Source organism: Dermacentor silvarum, chromosome 1 (assembly GCF_013339745.2).
Source record: "Dermacentor silvarum isolate Dsil-2018 chromosome 1, BIME_Dsil_1.4, whole genome shotgun sequence".
In the NCBI taxonomy this organism is placed as follows: domain Eukaryota; kingdom Metazoa; phylum Arthropoda; class Arachnida; order Ixodida; family Ixodidae; genus Dermacentor; species Dermacentor silvarum.
The window spans coordinates 191905297-191930801 of NC_051154.1; the positions used below are offsets into that span (position 1 = coordinate 191905297).

At 43.0% G+C, this 25505-nt stretch overlaps 1 protein-coding gene and 1 long non-coding RNA gene across 4 annotated transcripts in view; one reads left to right on the plus strand and one right to left on the minus strand.

Annotated features, from left to right (window-relative positions):
- Positions 1-6394, minus strand: part of LOC119436564 (sorting nexin-21) — a 30230-nt gene extending 23836 nt beyond the window's left edge. Inside the window, exons 1-2 of one of the 2 annotated variants that reach the window (XM_037703444.2) lie at positions 6106-6394; positions 435-571 (exon numbers count right to left, since the gene is read on the minus strand). In XM_037703444.2, coding sequence (XP_037559372.1) covers positions 435-536 — 102 coding nt within the window. In that variant the 5' untranslated portion in view covers positions 537-571; positions 6106-6394. Of the gene's footprint in view, positions 1-434; positions 572-5759 lie in introns of both variants that reach the window. The other variant, XM_037703443.2, reaches the window with a different exon arrangement.
- A 294-nt stretch (positions 6395-6688) lies between these two features.
- LOC119436565 (uncharacterized) lies at positions 6689-12367 on the plus strand. Of its 2 annotated transcripts, none has more exons than XR_005189078.2 (3): positions 6689-6868; positions 7091-7283; positions 12119-12367. It is a non-coding gene; the product is annotated as an uncharacterized LOC119436565 (long non-coding RNA). The 2 variants fall into 2 exon arrangements; XR_007464305.1 differs by lacking the exon at positions 12119-12367 and adding an exon at positions 8069-8627.
- Positions 12368-25505: the final 13138 nt, after the last annotated feature.

The window sequence follows — 25505 nt, forward strand, 5'->3', positions numbered from 1 at the left end:
ACTTTTAAGAACACGAAACCTGAAAACAAGCAGCCCTAAATATAGAGCGTGATATGCATAAATGGCTTGGTATGAACATGTAGAGAAAGTTCCTGTAAGTTCTTGTGTCAGCAGCACAGTTCTTGCAACACAGGTAACTATATTCCTACTTGCAAAGTTAGGGGACCTATTTGTGCAACAGCGATAACATAAATCCTTCAAGATTAAATAGCCAAAAACATTTTTTTTTCCACAGCACCACATTTTCTGGTGCATTGCATCCTAATGTGCTATAATGTATAAAAAATCTAAAATAACATACTGACCAAGTATGTAATTATTTTGGTTTTGTACTCTTGCATACTGAATGAAATGTTAGAGAAGTTTTATAGCCACAGTGATGGATAAGCAAATCTAAAAATGAGAGCATAACAACAATACAATAGTATACCCACCACAAACTTCTTACGTCCTTCAACGACTGTTTTGGCAGACACAATCTCAAAGACCACCTGTTGAGGCCCTACTCTGGATGGAGGATCACCTGCTGAGGCCATCAAGTCGTTTGGCTGTGAAGTCTTTGACCACGAGCCTAGAGACCAAATAATAATGGTTATTAATAGAATCATCAATCGCCTCTCAAACAGAAAATATTTTGACATAGCCCATGGTGTGATGCCCTTTTCAAACATTACTAGTATCAGCAAAGAACATTGCTTGCCTTGCAATAAAAAAAGGCAAAAAATACTACACGATAAGCAAAAGATCTAAAATGTCATAATACAATAACTCATCCGAGGATATTGCACACAGACAAGCAATATAGTCCACATTGTTGACACTTTTAATACACCAAGGATCAAGAATGTTTTGAACTGTTTTAGCACAGGATACATTACTAATGTAGTTACTAACCTTGCAATAATGACCGTTGCTACAATAGAACAAAGTTCATGAAATCAACATAACTGAAGAATGACTTCAGACCAGGAATCCCTGTTCTTTAATTGTACCCAGAAAATAGCAACCAAGTGGTGAACTAATCTGTTTCCTCCCCCCCCCCCCCCCCAACTTCGGCTGTGTTGACTTATCACTTGCTTCCCCGCCTTTTTTGTTCTTTTTGTGCATCATCCAGTTCTTCTCAAGTTTCCCAGATATGAGACCAAATGAGTTATCAAATTCCCCTCATTTCATTACCAATCAAGGCAGTTCCTAAACAGTCCATGTGCTGGCTGCCAAATCTCAGCTTATCAGTACTCGCTCATCCCAATGCAGATACCATACCCAGGAATCAATCCTGTAATCTTCTGCTCAGCAGCAGAGCGCCATAGCTGCTGAACCACCATGGCAAGTAACAGGGTTCTCTTAAAGAAGTACAGACAAAAACTTCAGCATATCAGGAGAAGGCAGGGAAGGAATGCCACTTGCAACAACGGTCACATCAACGAGAGAGAGCCTCTGCTGTGGGGAAGGCAGCTTGAAACTCACCACATTTCACTTGCTTGTGCTTCCACTATTACTAGAAATTTTCCATTAAGAATTCTTGCAGTAGAACACTCCTTAAACAGTTCGTTACAACTTCTAGTGTAGAGCCAAAGCCAAAATTTTTAAGGACAGGTCCAGGGCCCTTCAAATAAGTGTATCACGGGAGCTTAAAAGGTCACTGAAGACAATTTTACACTTCATTTGTTCATGAAAATTGAAATTCTTATTCCCTGTACCACATTCTGTGGGTTTTATGCTCCTATGTTAGCATATTTCTAGAATAAAGTGGGCTGAAAAAAAAAAAAAAAAAAAAAAAAAAAAAAGGTGTTTATGCTGTCCACACTTCCAATGATCTGGAAATAAAAGTAAATTGTGAACAAGATGCTTGCAGTAGGTAATAGTGATTACTACCACATTATAGAGCTGCCTTCGGCTTGGCTTGGATTCCCCCTTCAGTTGGATAATCACATAGACTACTTGGGATGGGACTCCCAACAGCCTGCTGTCCCCCCCCCCCCCCCCCCTGCTCTAGCCCATACCTATAACCCAATGTCAGCTGGTGACAAAAGCGGCACTTAGTAAACGTCCCGAAGGTCAACTACAGCATACAAAGCAATGGTTCAAAGCCTCACTTCATGGCACGTTGATTGTAACAAGTCGTACTGCAACATGTAATTTGAATACCTAACCACAATAGAAAACTGGTCACAGGTGCCTGTGTCTACACAGGAACTGGGCAACATGAATATTTCAACTTTGAAAATTTGTGTAAGTGCTTTTATAATTCATGCAATTTATACCCCCCCCCCCCCCCGTGTGTGTGTGTGTGTGTGTGTGTGTGTGTGTGTGTGTGTGTGTGTGTGTGTGTGTGTGGTGTGTGTGTGTGCGTGTGTGCGTGTGCGTTGTGCGTTGGTGTGGTGTGTGTGTGTGTGTGGTGTGTGTGTGTGTGTGTGTGTGTGTGTGTGCTGTGTGCGTGTGCGTGTGCGCGTGTGCCGCGCGCGCGTGCGCGTTCAAGAGTTCCCTTAGCACTAATGAAAGAACCTGCCTCATAATTACAATTTAATTAAATTCTGGGCTTTTACGTGCCAAAACCATGATTTGATTATGAGGCATGCCGTAGTGAGAGACTCCGGATTAATTTTAACCATCACCTGGGGCTCTTTAACGTGCACCCAATGCACAGTACACAGGCATTTTTGAATTTCACCACCATCGAAATGCGGCCAGAATTTGATCTCACACCCTCGGGCTTAGTAGCGTAACACCACAGCGAGTCTCTGCCTCACAAGTTGTGCAGAAAATCGTCCTACACAATTCCACCATTTCTTGCCCTCTCTCCATTAACTCCCGTGGGCAAAAAAAATACCCTAAAGCACATGATTATTAGTGTTGGTATTCTTTATTGAAATGTTACACAAGGCAATTATGACAAGAATGAAAGGGAAAATACAAAAAGGGAAAGGACAAATATGAACACTTCAACCTCTGAAATTTTCGTACTACTTTTCAGAATATAAGAAAGCTCAGGTCAGTACTGATTAATAATCTGCTAGTTTGTCATACTGCTAGGGCACAGGCCAACTGGTTTGCAATGCTTTTCAAGATTGCAAATGGTTTTGGACCTTTGCAGCTATAAGCTTCCAGCAAGATCAGCGAGAATAATCGTGATTGTGAGCGAGCCCGATGAGCACAGTCCACAAAAAAATATCAAACTGCAAGTAAAAGGTTTAAACCACAGTTTAAATTTTCAAGGTTGCTGTAAACAGGAAAGCGATGCCATAATGAACAGAATAAAGCTAGAAAGAAAAGAAAGCCTGCATGGCCATATGCACAGCTATTAGAGAAAGAAAACTTCTTCTCCACTGTAAGGCAAAGTTGTACTTAGCACCGACAACACTTGTAATAACACAGCTCAAGAATTCGTGCATCTAACACTAAATATTAGTCTACCATACACTAGACAAATTTTTTAAAAAGTACTCTAACTAGCAAGCATTCAACTGTCATGTTAGGAAATTTTGCCCTATTCATGTGATTGTAGCTTAATTTTACAAAGGAAACCCAAAGAGGATCCTCGGAAGGGATGCTTCGTAGTCAATGAAAAATTCGTCCTGGTTTAGGTTTCCAGTAGAAGGTGTACCACCACTTCACAGGTTTCCAGAGAACTCATTCAGACAACTGTCACACTGCAACACACTAAATGTAAATATCCAATGGAGCATATGTTATGCCGACACCCAGGAATAAACAATCTGAGCTATGTTAAAAAGCTGCTTCACAAATGAGGTAGAAAGTGTTTCAAGCAAAATCACTTACTTTCATCGGCTGATGGAATAAGTAAATATTTCTTACATCACTAAACACCATAACATTTCTGAACACACTTCTCTGGTCAGTGACGTATGTATCTCTTACAAGACATAACAATGAAAGATACTACAGCAAATTATGCCACATAGCACAAGTAATCACAGTATTTGACATCTACAACATTGGTGCAGTTCAAATTATTCATTCTTACAACACACAAAAGCACAAGGAAAAAGTGTAGCAAACAATGCGACATCTATCTTCTCAAGAGCTTTGTACTTTTTGAAGGTTCTCATGCACACGCAATAAGAAAATATTGTGTTATAGCTAGGGTCTATTCAGCTGCACGAGCCAGCCCTGGTTGTAAACATCAGGCAGCTTTTTGTTGATACTAAGATCTAAAATAGCAGTAGAGTACCTCCACTTGTGCAACATCATTACCGGAAGACCGACGACAGCAACATGCACACGTTCTGTAGACAATCATCAAATACACACAAAGGACACACAGCACACCAATACAATCATAGAACCCTTCTCTGAAAAAGTGTGGCACCTATAAATATATATTATTAGACACTATATCCGATTTCAGAGAGGTGTTGAAATATGTTTATTCTTGCACAATTATTTATTTGACAATCTTTACTAAGCTACCACAACCTGCTTCCCTCCTTTTTAACATTTCTTTTATTTTTAAGTTTGTGAAAATAGCTTAGTGCTTGCTATTTAGCAAATGTAAAGGTTCTAATTTTTATTAGTTGGAAACAGCTGGTTTATCTTAGTTTTTCACACAAGGAACACATTTATTACGAAACAAAATGAAAAAAAAATTTTTTAAACCTCAAGATCTGTGCACGTCACTGCTCTAGAGAGACCACCTGACAACATGGAAAATGAATGAACATAACGACCAAATAAACATGAATTAGAGACATTGGAGTGCATTTTCTCTGGCAGCATACAAGTTTCAACTACAAGGTTCAACCAAGAGTGGACGTTCCGGAAACACACAAACACTGCAGCTAGATAGTGTGTGTGTGTGTTTGTACGAGATTTTCTTCATAAATGTAGGATCAGTTTCATTCACCTTCATACGGTCATCCTCACAAGATTGTGTTTACTTGGGCTGGTTGGTTATAGAGGAGGCTATGGACAAGAGTGAAGGAACAACACAAGGCATTTCGTTGTGTCACTCCTTCACTCCGTCCTCGCGCTTTTCTTTATTATTATTATGTTAAGCTTATTTTTTTAATGGTTTTCACACAAATAAGCCAAGAAAAAAAGAGCGCCTTTATATTCGCACACAAAAAAAAAAAAACATTAATTAGCTGACAAATTCAACTCTTGCACACAACATCAAAAAGGGACAGATTTTCTAAATACATACAAGGAACATGACCATCTACGTAGCAACCACACGTCATATCCTAACAGAAGGTATTTTCCTTGGCTGAAAAAGGTTTACGAAGAATTAACATGTGAAACAGTACTTATTGGTTAATGATCAGACGTGCACATAAAATAACGGAAAAAAAATAATTGTGCCCGTAACATACAAGTCATACGCAAGGGCAACGCAAAGAAAAAGGCAGGCGAAAAAGTACGGAAAAGCACGCAAAGTCTGTAGCATCTGTCGAGGCGAGCTTCGAGAACGAAATGTTTAACAGCTTGTTACGGTGTAACAGCTCGTTACGCAGATAGGTCGGAAATCGCAATATGTTAACGGCTTTCTCTCGCTTGTACAATGCATTGTTTACTCAACTAATGAAATTAATTGTCGAGCAGAGCAACTGTCCATGTATTAAGGGCGAGAACACATGTTTATATATATGGCTTAAGTTGAAAGTGCATTGACAGTGTTGACAAAGTCCGGAGTGGTTTTCGCAAGCCCTTACGCAATTAACTATTTATCGTTGAAGGCAACGTATTACGGATCGGCTCCCAATTCAAAACAGGTCAGTACAAGAATGCGAAAAACTCACGAATGGTTCTCGACGTCGACGAGACGAAACACTCCCCCGTGTCATCTGCAGCGTCAGAAAAGCAAAGTGTTCCCACCACTTGGGAACAACGCAGTTCGTCCAGGTCGTCAGAAAGAGAAGAGTTCAGTTCCTCGGAGCTCATAACTACTCAATACTACGAACACGCGTTGCAGCACGTCGCTCCGAAATCATCACCTTGACACCGCCGCCACCTCCGCAGTCACTACTACTGCTACTACCGCAGCCAGCCTTGTGCGAGGCGCAGCCGTGGCGCAGCCCAGTGCAGCTGGCAAGGGCACACGCCTCTGACACAGCCAACCAAGCAACGAGTGCAATGATTATTTACCGAAAACAACCGTTCGACCTCCGAGCGAGTTTCACTGCCGTCGTCTTACAGTCCGAGGCAATTTTTGCTGTTGGCTCGGTATCGGACTCTCCACACTGCCATCTTTATACCGAATTTTGATGGCGCTGTCACCACTGTCACAGCTTACGATAGGGCGCTGTCGTCGTCGTTGACCAAAGCGTATCGAAGCTCATTGACTGTCATCAGCCAAATGTCATCAGCCTATTCAATATTTGTGAGCACTGTACGAATTAAAATATCTGCTAGTATATACTGGTATAAGCGATCGGCGATCAGATCGTCCAGAATACGTTGCGTGTGTCCATAGAATAAAGAACAAATAACGGAACCGAAACCTTACAATGGCGATGATAATTGACCCTGCATTGAGCCAGAGTCCCTGTACCTTTGAATGATATTAGTCTGACGCAGCCGCTACACTACGTGAAAACAATTTTAAAAGCCCAAACTTTTAAAATAATATTTATCTATAAAACTTTTTGCATGCGATTTCATCAAATTTATTGTGATGCAGTTCTGCGGATGCTTCATGCTTTATCTTCCACTCGTTCGCCTTGCGCATTGCTTGCGCGCACCTATGCGCACACGGCGCACACTTCCAGCGCATTGTAATACGACATGTCTTCCGATAGTAGAAGCTATTTTCGGCCGAAAACTATGCACTATCACTCTGGAAGCAGAGTAGCTTCATCATACGAACATGATGACGTTTTCGTACTGTCACGGATATGAATACTGAGAGGTAAGCCACCACTCCTTGTAAACGATTAAAAACTAGAATCGTTTGTGCTTACTTTCCTGCATTACATCAAAGCACTGCTAGGAAGCTATATGACCCAAGTATTGCATTTAGAACTTGAACATTATTATTGGGTTGCCTTTACAGTGTGAGCTGATATAGATGGTTGTTTATATATGCTAAGTGCGGCACACAACTGCTGTTTCCTTCTCTCTTTTTTTTCAGAATTTATTGATATTGACGAATGGCAGTTGCAATATTTGACGCTGACCATTTGGCCATATCTGCCATCGTTACCGTTGGACTGCAGTTTATTTTCTTTGTCATCGCAGCAACATTTCATTTCGACAAATTAACAGATTTCGCTGGGGGTGCCAACTTTATTATACTGGCCTTAACTGTATTTGTTTTATCCCAGGTATGTATGTTTGTGTGCTTTTTCTGCATGCCCCCTCCTACTGATCTTTTTAATTTGTAACAGCTGTATTATCCACGCGGTATGCATTCGTGTGTGCACCATGTAAAATAGCAACGGGAGAGAGACGCTTCTAATTGAAAGGCAGAGGTTTTTTTTCCGGGCTGCATATGACCGCTGACATGCTATACTCTGCATTAGAGGGGAAAAGGAATTAAGAGTCCGGTGGGAGAGAGTAAGAAAAAAAAAAAAGAAGGGGGGGGGGGATAATTATATTTATGGGTGAGACGATCGCAAAAAATTCAGGCCTTTCAATATGACGAAGTGAACTTTGGTGACCCTAGAAGGCCAATTTCTGAAAGGTAATTCAACAATTAATCTAAGGCCCACGTACTGCTGTTTTGAAGGGAAGGGCATATAGTACCTAAGATATGTCACGTAATGTTAGCAGAGCATGACAGATCTTGTTCATTTGGTGCTCTACACAGAATCTCATTCATTATAATCATATGCAAAGGAATGAGGACACAAAGCAAACAACAAAAGGTTTCAGCGCTGTGTGTATGTGTGCATGTGTGTGTGTTTGTGTGTGCATGTGTGTCCTTGTTTGCTCAACGTTGATGATGAATCTGTTCCAACTGGCCCCATTCAAGAAATATGTTTTCCACTGTCTCTAAACTGTCGCAATCATCACAGTATGGGGATTGATAGTTCACCCTTTGCGACATAGATAAGTTTTCAAGAATGCTACATTCAGTCAAAGCCAATGGTATTTTCAACTTTCACAGGTGGTGGTGGCACCACATGGTTTGTTTGTGAACGAGCGGCACAGTGATCGGCCTTGGCGGAACGGATGACTGCTGCATTTTCAGACACAGAAAGAAGTGCAGGCAACTTGCCTATCAATGGTTTTCCAAAGTAGGAGAAGTGTGCAATATTCAGATAAAAGAGATCTTGGTTGCGCACTAAAGCATTAAATCATTAAAAAATTTAAAGATTGTGAATTATCGAGTGTGACAAAAAGAAAGCTCCATGCGCCTGCTATATGCAGTGTGCCTCAAATGCATTGCGAAAGGTCCACATTCAAAATGTCTGTTGCATTATTCCGAATCTTAAGCTCCCAGGAAGTACTTTTCCTATAATTCTTATCCTTCACCCACAGTTATTTCTTATTTTTCTTCACATTCCTTAGAGACCAAAAACATACATTCGAAAAGAGATACAATATTTCTCAAAAATGACTATTTTGACTTTATGCTGGGTTTGTTCACTGCTAGCTGATTTCTTGTCTGATTCCGCCACTGTTTCTTGATCAAGGGAACGGAATAAAAAGCACATTGCTGGCAATCGGATATGCCTCCAGAGTTACTTTTCCTGTTTGGTCGCAAAGTGCAAAACCCAATTCTTTGGCTACTTTGTTTGCTTACACAAGTGCAAACTTCACTTCGTCCTTTTCATCATCAGTTCACTGTTGCAGAACATGCCAAATTTGACAGCCTTTAACAGAGACTGAAGTGAACTAAAAGTTATGCTGCGGAGTACAGTGCAGGTACAAACACTAAAACTGCATCTCCTGGAATTTTTCTCCCTTTACTGAGCTAATACTTGATAACTTTATGCTCAGTGGCAAACTTACATCGATGATTTAATGCTAATGACGCAACAGGCTGCTGCGTTTACAGTATTTACAATTTTATACAATTAAGTGCCTAATGTGGGTGCATTCATGTACCCAACCTTTCTTCAGTTATGACAAAATCTTATTGCTTACCTGCCTACGCAATAACATACATTGGAGGTAAACTACAGCACAAAGAACTCCACTCTTCTCCAAACCAAACGTACCGTTCAGGCAGCATGTCGTCATCATCTCAACATCCTTTACGTTGGATGTATAGCCACGCCACCAATAGGCCGTGAAAGTTGTGAATAATGTCTCTGACTGATGAGAAGGTAGCCATGGAATTTTTTATCTTACTCAGAGGTCAACCGATCGCAGGAAGTTGTCCTGCTAGAGCTGCCTGAAATGAACTTCATTGAGAAATTTTAGAGAATATAATTATTTCAACATGGTAAAATAGCAACATGTTCACATTACTCATACCATACTCAATTTTTAATGAGAATAGTATTCTTGGCATTGTCAGACCGGTTTACTTTCCAGCTATCTAGCTATCCCACCAAAAATGTAGGCCAATCCTAAAGGTAGTGCAGTCTAAAAATGTGGGCCGTTTGCACAGGTATGTGGCACTAGGTATGTGCTGCTCTTCAATGAACCTCTTTGACACCAACTTGGGTCACTGGGTATGCGCGAACTTCACGGCGCTGCCAGCAGAAGGCGCAGCATTCCCAGAGGGAAGCGCAAGAGAGGAGTCCAACTACAGTACAAGCCTCATACATATGTATTTTGGCTATTTGCATACTTGGAGAGTCATCGTAGTTGAGTTTGTATATGAGTCATCGTAGTGAGATCCCAGAAACATCATTGCTGAGCAGCTTCTCTGGATTAAGTCACAAATCGTTAGGTATTTTTATATATCTTGTTTTCTGGTCCTAAAACTGTATTACATATATAGCTTAACTAGCTCACAGCCAAGGGAGCTAACTTGCGTGCCTATTCTAACAGTTTGTGTAAGGTTTCCTGCAGCCATGCCTGCAGCAGTATTATAGAAATCAAAACAAAAAGTGCTGCATTCTTTGTATTGTTGCACATACTCATCATCACTGCCGCACACATTCAATCAACAACTAATGCAATTTAAAAACAGAACCACGAGAAGAACATAAAGTGCAGAATTTCAGTTCAATTACTATTAATAGCAGCCAAACACGTGCACAACATGCTCCTCAGATTTTTTCTTTTAGAGGTGGTGCAAAACTGTTGTGATGCGAAACCAATGTTATGGCCATTATCAGTAGTAATTGAATTAAAATCTCCACATTTAGTGAGCTTCTAGCAGGTTTAGATTTTTAGAATTGTGCTAGTTGTGATTGAACACATTGCTTCGTGCACTTGCAGTTTAAAAATTTTAACTTTACACAGCTTGCGTGAATTGGCACTCAATTTAGTTTTCACCAGCCAACAGCTTTAAACAGTGCTGCATGCTTCATAGCTACTTTAGGCAGTATCTTCAAAGAGTGCTGACAAAAAATGTTTGTCTCACTTTTATTGCTTCTTTAAGATAGCCATCAATGCAGTAATTATGCTGTAGAGCATTAGTTCACCAAGAACAGAACAAATGATTAGTTACGTTACCTTTTAATGTGACCAGTTAAAAATGTGCGCCAAGTGCAACGCAGCTCTGGACATGAAAAAGGAGACTCATCACGTCATTGAAACCTGTTGTGCCGGTCTGGTGGTACCAGATATCACTGACATATTATGACACACACATATTATGACCGTGCTGTCAAAAGCGGAGTCCATTTAGCACTAGACTGAGAAGGAAGAGCATTTCCCCCTGCATTTACCAGATAAGTGAACAATTATAAGGGCCAATGTGGCAGCTTTCAGCGACACAGTCATTGGGCCTTCAGCCACCACTCTGGGCTGACCTACAGGCTCTTGCGTTGTTTGTGATACCACATGACCACCACGTCCAATTTCGGTGACGAGATAAATCTCCTTTTTCGCGTCTAAAGCTGTGCTGTGCTTGGCGAACATTTTGGTTGAGTCATATGAAAGGTGCTGTAATTAATTATTTGTGGCGCTCTGTTTCTGTAAGCCTCAAGGAGCAAGAACCTGTTTCAGGCAGTGCATTGCTCACACAGCCATTTGAAACATTCAAACCTGACAGGCTTGAAGTAGTTTACAACTATTGACTGCTTCATGACTACAATATTGCACACATCTTTGTAAAACAAAACGCAGTGCCTCAGTGCACAAGGCAGCCTACACAATAGCTGTGATTCTGTGCTTTCAATTACAGAAGTGTTGGGCTACATGAATACTACTGAGGAACTGAATGTTCCTAGATGTTTTTTTTAGTTTAGTAATATCAGGGATCAAGAGGAATACGTGAAATAAGTCAGGCAGGCTCTTCTTTTGTTCAGGTATTCCCTCCTTATTACTATTGTCAACTTTATCAAAGAGGGGGGGGAACTAAAATTAATACTTTCCCGAGATCAGAGATGCAGCTTTACTGTAGAAATTTGCAGCCCAACAAAACTCCATCATTACACATCTGTCCATGCTTGTCAGGTGAATCTCACGTTTTAATTAGAGAATTTTTGCACTACTGTCAAACCTCCTTTATAACAATGTCAAACCTCTTCTTCAACGTCACTAGTTCGTGAGCCCATGTGATCACACATCCAGTCGGTTGCCAATGGTGCAGTGTGACATTCAGCTATCTACAATTATTAGCACTTGTTCTCAAGTGATGCCAGAGCTCATCATAATTAACAATGCTATCATTAATTATTTGTCATGTTGGAGCATTATGGTTTCATTTCATGATTATTAGACAGATTAATTCATTAAAGCATAAAAGTAAAAAGATAAACTTGCTGTTAGTGCTTTTCCACCCTGGTGCAAAATATGTAAAATACCACTTTATAGGGAACTCTTAAGATTATTAACACACTGCGTTGTGTACATGGTTCTGAACTTTCTTGCAAAACATTTTTTTTTTTCTTTTTGTACAGGGCACATTTTACTGGACTGGACCTCCTTTTTAATCATTCAATGTGAAAACAAAAACATTCTCTCGCTGTAAAATAAAGTTATTTAAGCAGCATACAAGTACTTATAGTTATCTGAAAAATTTTAAATACCCGAAACACAAGACATATTGGTAGCTGGAAAAAGAATACTAAGTCATGATTGTCTTTTTCAGACTTATAGCCCAAGGCAGTGCCTCATCACTGGCCTCGTCTGTTTGTGGGGTGTGCGTCTATCAACATTCCTCCTTTTCCGGATTATCAAAATTGGCAGAGATGAGAGGTTTCAAGAAGCTAGCAAGAATATTGTCCGTTTCGCCATCTTCTGGACGTTTCAGGTTGGTTGACAATTCATCAATAGCAATGAAAAGTGCTGCATAGTTTTCAAAACAGAGAAGCCTTAGCTATTGACAGTGCAGCCTGAGTATCACAAGCCACAGACTGGGAGCTGTCCCATATGGCTGTCAGCCTTTTTAAAGCATTTCTTGTATGTTAGCAGCAGTGGCGTAGCCAGAAATTTTGTTCGGGGGGGGGGGGGGCTCACGTTCCAGCACGGCTTCCTCCTTATATAATTTATCGAGGGATCAAATACATGAATAATACCTGCATTGCCATTGCCAATGCCATTGTATATTAGATGCTGCAAATGAATTATTGAACACTACGCACAGTCAAGTAAAATATGTATTTTTCATAAAAGAATACATTTGTATTTTTCCAAAAATTGTGACAGAAATAACTGATATCAATGCTTCCGCGTTTTTTTTTTTTTATATTTATTAAGTAAATAAAATATCACACAAACTTTAGAACTATATCAGTTCGAAACCAGCAAAGCAGTGCATGCAGCTGATATGAAAAACGTAAACGCCATGAAAAGAACAAGTTGAGGACGAATATTTTGATGAATCTTTGTCATGCAAGAACCTTGTTTACATTTTTGTACCTATGCAATGGCCAGGGAAAAACCTCAATGACGCTGTCCTTCGTTGCAATAGATTGTGCAGGAGCAGCTGTTACGGTTGTGTATTGTAATTGCACCGAGATTATAGTCGCAACAGCGAGTACTTATAAAAGCAGGAGTTCTGCAAAATATACATTAGAAATGCGAAGATAGAATGGAATATACAAATTCGAAGATACAACTTGAAAAAGGGAAAAAAAGTGTAGCTGAAAACAAAGTTCACTGCTTGTATACACAAAACCTCCCAACAAGATATTTAAATATATGTATAAGTCTCTATTAATCTACGTACTTAAGCAAACGTCACTGTATATAATGTGTCAAACAAGACAAATAAATATGTTGCGCAGTCACAGATAGTAAACTTCACGCATAGAAAGACAGACGATCCAGGCAAGAACAAAACTATGATCGCAGAAATCGTGATATGTACTTGGGCCATGCGGCGGTCGCGGCAGCACCATATGGGTAGAATAATAGAGAAATAATGCAGAAATCAGTTCGAAAATGTCTAATTTAACTGCCTGCAGAGTGGCAACAAATATTCTGCACCCAAAATTAAAGAAGGCTATTGCTTCGGTTCAAGAAAGAAGTAAAATCAGATAGCTAAAAAGGAAAGGAAAGGCCAAAAATGATGTGGCAAATTCAACTGTTTGTTGGGAAACGTCACGTGGGCCGGGCTTTCATTGAGCAAGGTCAGTCAAAATTGGTTGTGGATGTCCTCGTAATTTTCGTATTCGCATGATAATTTTGATCATGTTGCTAACTGTTAGAATAAACGGTGAACATTTCTGCGGTTTTAAAAGCTAATGAACATTCATACGCGTTCATGATTACGAGTTTATGGACCTGAAGAAACAGAGCTTTTTACTTGCATTGATTTTTGCTGCTTCACGTTCTAAAGGACAAACTTCACTCGGTGGGGAAGTTTACTGAAGCGGTCAATGACTTCGGACACGCTGATGCTGACGTCTCTGTGGGCGTATAGAAGCGCCAGCATAACCATGCATTCCTCAGACATTGTAGAGCGCAAGTAGTTTTTTAGTAATCTCACGTTAAAAAATATTCTCTCTAAGCTGGCAATGGTCACTGAAGGGTGACTATAATCTGCAGCGGTTTGTACACATTTACATAGAACCTGCAGTCGCAATGAGAGAGGGCGTCTATACCGGTGCTAAAACTTAAAAAGACTCCTTCGATGTCGTTGGCATCTTCATTTAGGTACCTTGCACAAACAGTAAGCTGTTCGATTCCAGCAATATCCGACGTTTCCTCAGCAAGTATGGAGAAGCAGCATGCAGCGTTTACTTTTTCATCTAGGCTTTCTTTGGTAATTTCACCATAAATTTCTATGATTTGTTTTTTTTTTTTTTTTTTTATATACAAGGCATTACTGGGGCAACTTTCCAAATGGTTCTTCAGTTATCTCCACAATAGCTCGCATGCGAAGAAGCGCTCTGAAAATACCAGTATTTTCAGTGGGGGCTTTGCTTAAATGCATAGGACCAGTGTTCCTATGGCCACGGAGAGCCAGACCTTGTCGCCCGCAAAAAAAAGAACTGCCTCAATAAATAGGAACTTAACTTTCTTCTGTTTTCTCTTATTTTACTTTGCCTGCCCTAGTCCAGCTGATCGATCACATTGAGCGCGCTTCCTCAAAATGTTTGGAGTAAATTATCAGTTGCCAGCTGACAGTCACGGTGATATTTAGTATTTTCGTGTGTGTGAAAGATTGCAAGCGTGTGCTTCCATTTCTGGAACGGCTTGGACACGAAGGCTCCAGTGCACGCATGTTGGCCCAAGTTTATAAGAACATTAAACCCATTAAGTTCCAGAATTGAAGATCTGAAGCACGCCTTTGGAAATGTCAGTGCATCTTTCGCATCAAAAGTTTATGACAACTTTATACCCATAAAGTTTCGGAATTGAAATCCATGGTTCTCCGTAGACTCCGCGGCCGCTGTGAGATTCCGCAACGCGCCCGCTCGCTATCGAAAGCCCTTGAAAGTTTGTGCTCGGATGGGGCTCCTTGCGTTATGTGACTCCAGGTACAAGGGCGTTGCCACGAAATCCAGCCCGAGTTCGCAATGTTCGTGCCGAAATGTCTTTTCAAGCGTGAAAAAGCCATTGTAGAGAAAATCCAGAATGATTCCGGGCGCCGGTGGTTGTTTTGGTCGGCGGTGCATGCCAGCACCAAAAAAATTTCGGGGGGAGGGACTGAAGCCACATCAGCCCCCCCCCCCCTCTGGCTACGCCCCTGGTTAGCAGGCTGTGATAAGGGATTTATAGGGAAGCAAATTTATTGTGTTTCCACCATAATAAACAAGCAGCTTCATTTTTATATATACTTATGTAAGACTGTCATGCATTCATTGCACTGCTGCCTTCTCCAGTGGTCGCAAGAAGCAAATGTGTGCGACTGGACTAGTTGGTAATCCATTATAAAAAACAGCGAAACAGCGGACGGAGGACAGAAAGAGCATACCAATGAAATAAGCACTGTGGGCTGTGTGCTTGTGTTCATTGGTTTGTTCTTTCCGTCCTCCATCTGCCATTGTGCTGTTTTTATAATGGGTCACAAGAAGCAGAGTGTTTTTAATTTTACCCGCCGTGGTTGCTCAGTGGCTATGGTGTTGGGCTGCTGAGCGCAAGGTCACGGGATAGAATCCCGGCCACGGCGGCCGCATTTCGATGGGGGCAAAATGCCAGTGGGCATGGAAGAGCAGCAACATGCAGACCCCTGACACGCCTTTTCGCTTCTTGCTGGAGATACTGATTATCATTGCCACGTGGAATGAATCATCCGGTGCTGCCTCTGTACAGCTGTTCCAGCTTGCACCGACGGAGACCGACAGCACAAGTTGCCAGACGTCACTACTGGATGGCCAACATCAGTCCCACGCATCGCAGCGTTTCCTGGAGCGCCATCTTGAACTAACTTGGACAATGCCATCGGCATCGACAGATGCATCCCCAGCGCGCTTTATAAGCAGTTGGCTGTCCTCGCGCTCGTCCAGTGGGCATGGAAGAGCAGCAACAATGCAGACCCCTGACACGCCTTTTCGCTTCTTGGTGCAGATACTGATTATCATTGCCACGTGGAATGAATCATCCGGTGCTGCCTCTGTACAGCTGTTCCAGCTTGCACCGACGGAGACCGACAGCACAAGTTGCCAGGCGTCACTACTGGATGGCCAACATCAGTCCCACGCATCGCAGCGTTTCCTGGAGCGCCATCTTGAACTAACTTGGACAATGCCATCGGCATCGACAGATGCATCCCCAGCGCGCTTTATAAGCAGTTGGCTGTCCTCGCGCTCGTCCAGTGGGCATGGAAGAGCAGCAACAATGCAGACCCCTGACACGCCTTTTCGCTTCTTGGTGCAGATACTGATTATCATTGCCACGTGGAATGAATCATCCGGTGCTGCCTCTGTACAGCTGTTCCAGCTTGCACCGACGGAGACCGACAGCACAAGTTGCCAGGCGTCACTACTGGATGGCCAACATCAGTCCCACGCATCGCAGCGTTTCCTGGAAGCGCCATCTTGAACTAACTTGGACAATGCCATCGGCATCGACAGTACGCATCCCCAGCGCGCTTTATAAGCAGTTGGTTGTCCTCGCGCCCCTCCAGGGGGCATGGAAGAGCAGTAACAATGCAGACCCCTGACACGGATTTTCGCTTCTTGGTGCAGGTGGGTTCAGCTACTCAACTCTTCTGTAAAAAAGAATAATAATGCTTTTTTGCTGTCACTTCCATGCCCACAAGTGTTATTTTGCCTTGCTTGCGAATGTATTCATGTATCAAAAATGTTGCTACTATCAAGTGATGTAGAGCTGAATCCCGGCCCTGATTCCGCTAATGACGACACCGGGAAACAATATAAAGGGCTGTTATCACTTCTAAAGGGACTACATGCCAAGGTTGATACAAAGCATGAGGAAATCATGACTTCTCTTAACGAGGTCAAGGGTGCCCAAACTGCGCTCGAGCAACGGATTGCAGAAATTGACAATAGGCTATCCATAGTTGAAACCACTATCCAGCCGTCTGAAGCCAAAATACACGAAAGCTTCGTCCCTCAAGTTACTAATCTGAACCACCGTCTCGACAACATGGAAGACCGATCGCGCAGAGAAAACTTAATCTTTCACTGTATCCCTGACAGTCCTTCAGAAACATGGGCGCAATCTGAGTAGAAAAAATGCGCAGCCCTTAACATCGCACTAGACCTAAACCTGAGCAGTAGCGACGACCGCGTATCTCGCGCGCATCGATTGGGAAAGTTTGTTCCTGGATAATGTCGGCCAGTTATTGTTAAGTTTTAATCTTTCAAATTCAGAGATAGCATGTATTCATCGCGTAGCTAGCTAAAATCTTCTAGAACATTCGTCAATGAAGACTTTTTCCGGACAACCAGAAACTTGCGCAAATTGCTTTTAGATTACGGTAAACCAGTGGTCTGCAGTTCTCCGTGCGATATAACAAACTGTACAAAAATAAGAAATGCTATGTTTACTCCCCATCTACTGACTGCGTCTGCGAACTTCGTCAGAGCCGTGACCCTAGTACAGACAAGGGCGCGTCAAGCTCCTCGTTTGCCAGTAGTGACACGTTGGCATCTTAACTAACAATGCGCAGCATGATACACCTAACGCTGGCTTGTCTTTTTTACTTACTAACATTAGGAGTATGCTAAGCAAACGTGACGCTTTATCTTCTGTTGTTGACACATGCTTGGCGGATGTCGTTGTACTTACGGAAACCTGGCTCTCCGCTGAAATCGGGGATTACAAATTGTTTGACTGTGACAAAAGATACGCGATTTATCGCTACAATCGAAGTGTCAGATCTGGTGGTGGGGCACTCATCGCTGTGGCAGACATCTTGTTTCCAGCTTGGTTTTACTCAATACTCCATTGGAGCTCATTTGTGTTACTATCCGAGTGAATAATCAAAATATGCTACTCTGCGCATGTTACCGCCCCCCCCCCCCCCAAGTGCAAGTTCAGGCTTTTGTTAACAGTTGCACGACGTACTAGACAACCTAGTATTACGTTTTCCCCGCGCTTTCTTATTACTCTTAGGTGATTTCAATTTCCCTAAAATTAATTGGTCCATCTCTCGTCCCGTTGTTACAGAATCGTCACTCGAAAGCGCAGCCTTCATAAGATTATGCCTAGATTTTAACCTCACGCAGTTCGTTTCCCAACGAACTAGAATTGGTCTTACATCAGCTAACACACTTGATCTGGTGCTTACGACTGTCCCAGATATTATAGAGTCACTCAGTGTGTTCCCCGGTTTGAGCGACCACTCTCTCACAAATTTTTTGATAAAAGCCCCCGTCACATACAGAATAAGTGCCCCTAAAACAATACGCCATTACACGAAAGCAGATTATACTTCAATAACAGAGAACTTTAATTGTTTTTAGAGGATTGTATGCCTGGTTTCTTTGACCATACTGTTGAACATAACTAGAAGCTTTTCAAAAACAGATTGGTATCACTGATTAATAAATATGTGCCAACACGTATAATTTCTGAAAAGAAGCGCTCGCCTTGGTTTACCACAACATTAAAAAGGCTGCTAAACAAGAAAAAGAGACAATTTCGCCTAGCAAAACGCGCCAACAATCCCGCACGTTGGCGCATCTATAGTGATAGCCTTAAAACTTATCGCGCGGCTATCAGAGAGGCCAGACACGTTTTTTTTAAAGATACACTCCCGTCCCTCTTGACCACTAACCCATCAAGATTTTGGAATAGCGTTAAGCCCACAAAAAAGAACGCGATATCTCTTACAAATTTCGATGATGAAGCTATACGCAGAGAGGACTCTTGGAATGTAATAAATGAAGTGTTTCCTAAATCGTTTTCAGAGTGTTCTACTGTTGTACCACCACCCCCTCACGGTTGTGATTTTTTCCCCATGGATCCTGTTATCATTGATTTTTCAGGCGTTGTCAAGTTAATTCGCGGATTGAAATTGTCATCTAGCTGTGGTATTGATAACATCAACTCAAAGATTCTCAAAAATACTGAAGTGTATTCCGCCATCTTTCTGTCGCAACTTTTCACACAATCTCTACAGTGCTGTGAAATTCAAGACGATTGGAAACTGGGAAAGGTGGTTCCCGTTTTTAAATGCGGTAACCCTCAGTCACCTCACAATTACAGACCTATTTCTTTAACGAGCATTCCCTGTAAGCTTCTGGAACATGTCATCTATTCTCATCTTGTGTCATTTTTGGAATATAACTCTTTTTTTCAGTGAATCTCAGCACGGCTTTCGTAAGTACTATTCCTGTGATACTCAGCTTTTATCGTCTATCAATTACATAGCATCTGTTTTAGACAAAGGGTCAGTTATTGACTGCATTTTTCTTGACTTTGCCAAAGCGTTTGACAAGGTAAACCACCAATTACTTCTTTACAAAATGAGCATTCTAAATATTGACCCCAATATATTAAAATGGATTGAGTGCTTTTTCACTAATCGCTTACAGTACGTAACCACTAACGACTGTGACTCGAATTCTTGCAAAGTAACATCTGGCGTTCCACAAGGGTCCGTTTTGGGCCCGCTGATATATATAAACGACCTTTCTGGCTCAGTTACTTCTAATATAAGGTTATTTGCTGACGACTGTGTTGTTTACCGTGAAATAACTAACGAATCTGACCACTCTGCCCTCCAGTCTGACCTAGATAATATTTCTAACTGGTGTAGCGAATGGTTCATGACTCTCAATACAAATAAATTCAAGAGCATGACATTCTCCCGTCGTTCTAACCCATATGAATCCCTCGCTTATGAAATAGAAGGCACATTATTTGAGCACGTTACCTCCTATAAGTATCTTGGTGTGCACATAACGGATGACCTCTCATGGCATACTCACGTTAATTATATCATTAACAATGCTAGCCGTGCACTAGGATACTTACGCCACAATTTTGCTGAAGCACGAAGCCATTTCAAATTATAACTATATCAAACGCTAATTAGACCTAAACTCGAGTATGCGTCTGCTATCTGGGATCCAGGCTTACGTAACCTTGCAGATGCAATAGAGTCTGTTCAGAATCGCGCAGCTCGCTTTTTCGTATCAAACTACTCCCGTACTGCCAGTGTTTCGCTGATGAAATCTAATCTTGGCCTTCCGAACTTGCTCTTAAGGAGAAAAATTTCACGTGTTTGTCTCTTTCATAAAACTTTTTTCTTGAACTAGGCCTCACAAATCTGCTGTACAAAAATAAAGTTTATTTCTCCTCCTCCTCCTTGAAGCCGTCACTGAAACGCGAACTTTTATCACAGCCATCGTATTTCTCAGCGCGTATTGATCACCAGCATAAGGTCACGATTCCTTTTTGCCATACTAACCTGTTTCATGATTCATTTATATCAAAGACTAGCTCAGACTGGAACCACTTTCCCAGTGCCATCGCCAGCATTGAAGATGTAGAGTCATTCAAGGCCGCAGTTGTTGACCACTTCACAGAATAATCTGCGCAGCTATTTGTTAATTCAGTAAGTTTTGTATTTTACATGTATAATAACGTTGCTAACGCTATTGTCATTCAAGGTATTTGGTATTGTCAAACCTATTAAACTGCTCTGTTAATCATTGTTCTTTTTCTTGTATTTTTTTTTTGCTTTTCCTACATAGCTTTGTTGTTGTTTACATTATGGCGCTTGTCTAATCAGAATGTACCCACCACCTCTGTAACGCCACTTAGGCCCTGAGGGTATTGCAATAAATAAATGCAATAAATAAATAAATAAATAAATAAATAAATAAATAAATAAATAAATAAATAAATAAATAAATAAATAAATGAGTTACTGCTCGACGCTCGGTGCGCGTTCGTGTAGCTGATCTTTATCTTCAATGTTGCCGCCCATTTTATACCGAAAGAATCATTCTCACATCAGTTTGCACGCGCAGGGGATGGTGGTGTACATTCGGGAACTCACGCGAACATCAGCCGTTACGCTCAAACGTACGTTGTACAGGATGTCCAAAATATCATGCACCAAGATTTAAAAAGGGAACTGCGTTACTCGAAGAAAACCTAGTACATATTGTTTCCAGTTGAGTGGAGTGGCCTCCGGTAATTTCTTTTTGTTACTAAGATTTAATTAGGTAATTCGTAAATATGTTACACGAGAAGAACAGCCCTAATTATCAAAGTGTCACTGAAAAGATGGTAAAGAAACATGAAAAATAATCTTGTCAAGTATGTCAATTTTGGTACATACCAAGTTAACGAAACGACCATGAGAGCACAAAGTCGTAGGCGGCTAGATAGATAGATGCGGTAAAAGTAGCAAATGTTCCCCAAGAAATGCTGCGCATTTAAAAAAATCACCGCCCCTTCCCCTCCGTGAAGAAGGTCGAGCAGCGAAGCCGTGAACGGCGCTACTTGCGGGGGATGGGATGCGTCGGCGTCCCCGGGCGACGGTGTTCCTCACGCTTTTCTACGACGCTCCGAACAAGAGTGCTTGACCAAAGTTTCGAATATACAACCAACGCTAATGCGAACTCCTCTCACACCCCACTCCTCCATTGACGTACTTTTTCCGCAGACCGCCATTGGTTGGTACGCCTCATGCTCTCCCCCTCCAACGCGAGTATTGGACGGCGCGACTTACATCAACCTCCATCCCCGTTCTCCTTTTCATCTGCACCATTATACACCATTCTCAAAGGGTTGATCTCTTTTCCTCTGAAAACCTGACAATATACTAGTATCAAGTTGCTAGACAAAAACAAGGTAAGGAAAGTTGGTGGTGCTTGGATAAAGCCAGAGTATATTGCTGGTGTAGCTATAGCTCTAAATAAACAATAATAATTAAACCAAATGTTTATATGTCACATTAGAAGTAGAGTTAGGGGCAATGAAGGTTTTAGCGCAAACAAGGGGGGGACAGAGCACGCGTTTCACGGTGCCGAGTGAGTAATCACGTAGAATAAACGAATCAGTTTACCCCATTTATTTCGGTTTTAAAGGGATGTTTTGAAATATACCAAAGCGTAATAAGATTTTTATGACAATTTCTTTTAGCATTTTCATATAAACACATTCTGTAACGTCGGTAGTAAGGGAAGGTCATTGAAAACGGAGTGTAGAGCGGTTGCTGCGGGCAGGGCGTTGTCTCCTAGCTTTGGCGTCAATTGAAATTTCTGCGCAGCGTTGGGGATGCTGCTGCAGTTTGTTGTTGCTCATAATCTTCATCACAATTGTCCCAATTGTGAGTGGCGAACTGCGCGCGCGGCTCAAAAATGATTCTGGCTTTGGTAGGACGACGGCATTTAAATACTTGTGCTCGGTGTGCGGGGCCTAGAAGTGAAATGCCCGAGCTTTCAGTGCTTGTGTTGAGCGTGCGAGGCCGAAGATTGCAGGACTGCGCGTGGTTGGTGCGTGTTCCGCTAGATATCAGCTCTACCGACGGGGCGGACCAGCTGACGGAACGATGCAGCACGGCAAGCTTTAGACTGGAGCGGATCGAACCCCGGGTCACGACCCATCACGGTCCTGTACGGTGAACCCGGGCTGAATCCGGCTTCTACCATGGTCGCGGCACCCGCTGAGTTGGGCGTCGTGCCGCCTCTCACCAACGGTGCTGTGCTGCTATGATCGGACCACGTACCAGAGCTAACGCTCCGAAACCTGGGCTACGTCCCGGCGCCGCGTCCCCTGAGCCTGAGCCTGGCCGCTGCCGTCCAGGTTGTACAACTTCGGAGGAAAATTTGGCGACAAAACGTCATATATTTCACCGTGTACGATCGGCACATCTCACTGTCAAACCAAAGAAAAGTGAAATAGTCCCCTCGACAAGTCACCTTCGTCACGTTGTAGGACAAGGCATATTGCAACCACTGAAGGACACATTGGACAAAATTGTTTCTGCAAAGCTACCCAAAAACAAGAAAGAACTTCAAGCCTTCCTCGGCCTAACTGGATATTATCGAGAATTCGTTTGCAACTATGCATAGCTCACCTATACTCTCACAGAGCTCACAATGGAGCCAAAGTAAACTCTACTGTCGCAACATCCACCAGGGTGCATGTGAGCTACTCAAGCAAACTCTCTCACACCACCCTATATTACAGGCACCAAATTTGGGAAAAACGTTTTGTTTGGCGCACAGATGCATCGTCACGAAATCTGAGAGCCGTTCTGCCACAAGAACACAACGGACACCTCCATCCGGTGTCTTACGCCAGCAGGAAACTGCGACCGCGCGAAGCAGCATATACGACCATTGAGACAGAATGCCTTGCCATCGGGTGGGGCGTGCAAAAGTTTTAGGTACACCTATTGACCCTTTCGTGGCGCTCCCGTTGGCGCTGCCATGTTTTATCACGTGGTGACGCGGCCAGTGCTTGCCTCAGCTGCCTCCGCTGCCTCCACGTTTACAATGCAAGCTCGTTACGCCGGTGCGGCGCAGCAAACCTCCGTTTCGACGGATATCGTAGACAGTGACTGTGCGCACGACACGAAGCTTTGGCCACAGCTTTAGAGGATATGTAAGTGCTTTCAGAGCTCATTACGCCTTGTCCAAATGGTGAGCCCAGCGTATACGGTGCTTGTACTAAAATCGGGGCTTGAAATGTACTACAATCTGTTCAAACTTTCCGCTTATGAATTAAATCGGGAGCAGTGCGCTCTTCGTTCTTTATTTAGCAAACATTTTGAAGCAGCGGCTTGTCAGTTTCTGATTCAGTAAAGTTCCTCGGTTCCTTGGTGCGGCCACTCTCTGATGGTTTATATTCAGCTTAATCACCCGCGGGTGTGCTCTGCTACGATATATTTGTTCGTGATGGAATGTAAGTGTTCAGTGCTTTGCGGTAGCTTGTATCAAAGACGTATTATTGGTAGTCCCTCGCTTACATTGTGGACTGTCATGAAACGTTCAGCTTCCAACATTCGTGTCTTGTCGGTGTAGTCACCGTCACTCATGCTTCGTCACATTGATTCAAGTGTGCGCCCATTCACTTATTATTGATACGTTGGCGATAGGATGGGCGTAAGTTTGCTAGCGAGTAGGAGTGGATATGTGTGGATAACATGCGAGAAACTTACTATGCCAGTAAGTGGCGCTGCTTTCTTTTGTAACGAGCGGTACTCACTCTGAAGTGCCGACGTTCCGGAGTTGAAGTCCTTTCTTTGGATGTTAGCTATACAGCGCTGGCGGGTGAATTATCTTTTATAGCCTCAACGAAAGCCTTGGATCGCGAAGGGCGGTAACACAGGCAGTCCTTATATAGCAGCGGCGACACAGGTTGATTCCATTCTTTAATATGCGATTCACTATTTTTGCAGCGAACTACCGCACACGTCTTCCCTTTATCGTTACACATTTTGCAGAATGATTTGGGAGCAGTGCATTAGCGAACACGCAGTTGCATTTGTGACAGCTGATCGCACAGTTGCGGGACAGAAGTAGTAATGGTTTCATATTCGTGCGCATTCGCTGAGGCAACGTATGGAGCGCCGCCGAAAGCGCCATGTCGTTCCTCTAGAGCAAACTGCTCCGCAAAGGGTCAATACGGTCGACCATTTATCTTGCAGTCTGACCACTCAGATATATCAACTCTGCACGTCAGGTTAACACTCGAAACCTACGCTGGAGTTTACTGCTGATGGACTACGACTTCCGCGTCGAATATATTCGATGATCTGATAATGTTGGTGCAGACTATCTTCGCTGACTATCTAGGGTCACTGAGTAGCCTGTCCTTGGCTACATATGCTGAGTGCGTGATGTCAAATGACGTGCACCCAGACTGTTGAACTCTTAACTCATTCTGTGTTATGTACTATTTGAGTGTATCCGCCTTTCCCTCGCCCGCCGCCTCGCTGCTCTTGAACCAGGGGGAAGTGTGGCAGGAGGACTGCATTAAGATGCTTGTGCTCGGTGTGCGGGGCCGAGATGAAATGCGCGGGCTTTCGGTGCTTTTGTTCGGCGTGCGGGTCCGAAGAGCGCGGGAGCGCGCGTGGTTGGTGCGCGTTCCGTGACACATCAACTCCATAGACGGGGCGGACCAGCTGACAGAAGGATGCAGCACGGCGAGCTTTAGACTGGAGCGGATCGAACGCCGGGACACGCCCCGACATCCCGGTCCTGTACTGCGAACCAGGGTTGAGCCCGGCTTCTGCCATCGTCGCGGCTCCTACTGAGCTGGGTGTCGTCCCGGCTTTCCCTACCGCTGCTGTGCTGCCAAGCTAAGACCACATCTCAGAGCTAACGCTCCGAAACCTGGGCTACGTCCCGGCGCCACGCCCCCTGAGCCTAGCCGCTACAGTCCAGGTTGAACCAGACTAGATGCCGGAACGGTATTCCTGAGCCCAGCCAGGTCCCGGCTTTCGGACATACGGCGCCAAGTCCGCCAAGTCATCGCCAGGACGCCTGAGCTCCCAAGCCGGAACTGTGAGTGCCTCACTATCACTGTCGCTGCGTAGAACCAGAGCCTATAGGTTCAGTGTTAAGTGTTTGCCTAGTTCCATGCGCCGTGTTGTCAGTATAAAGTTGTCTCTATGTGTCTCTGGGTAGTCCCTTCGTGCGTCTGGCTGACCTGAG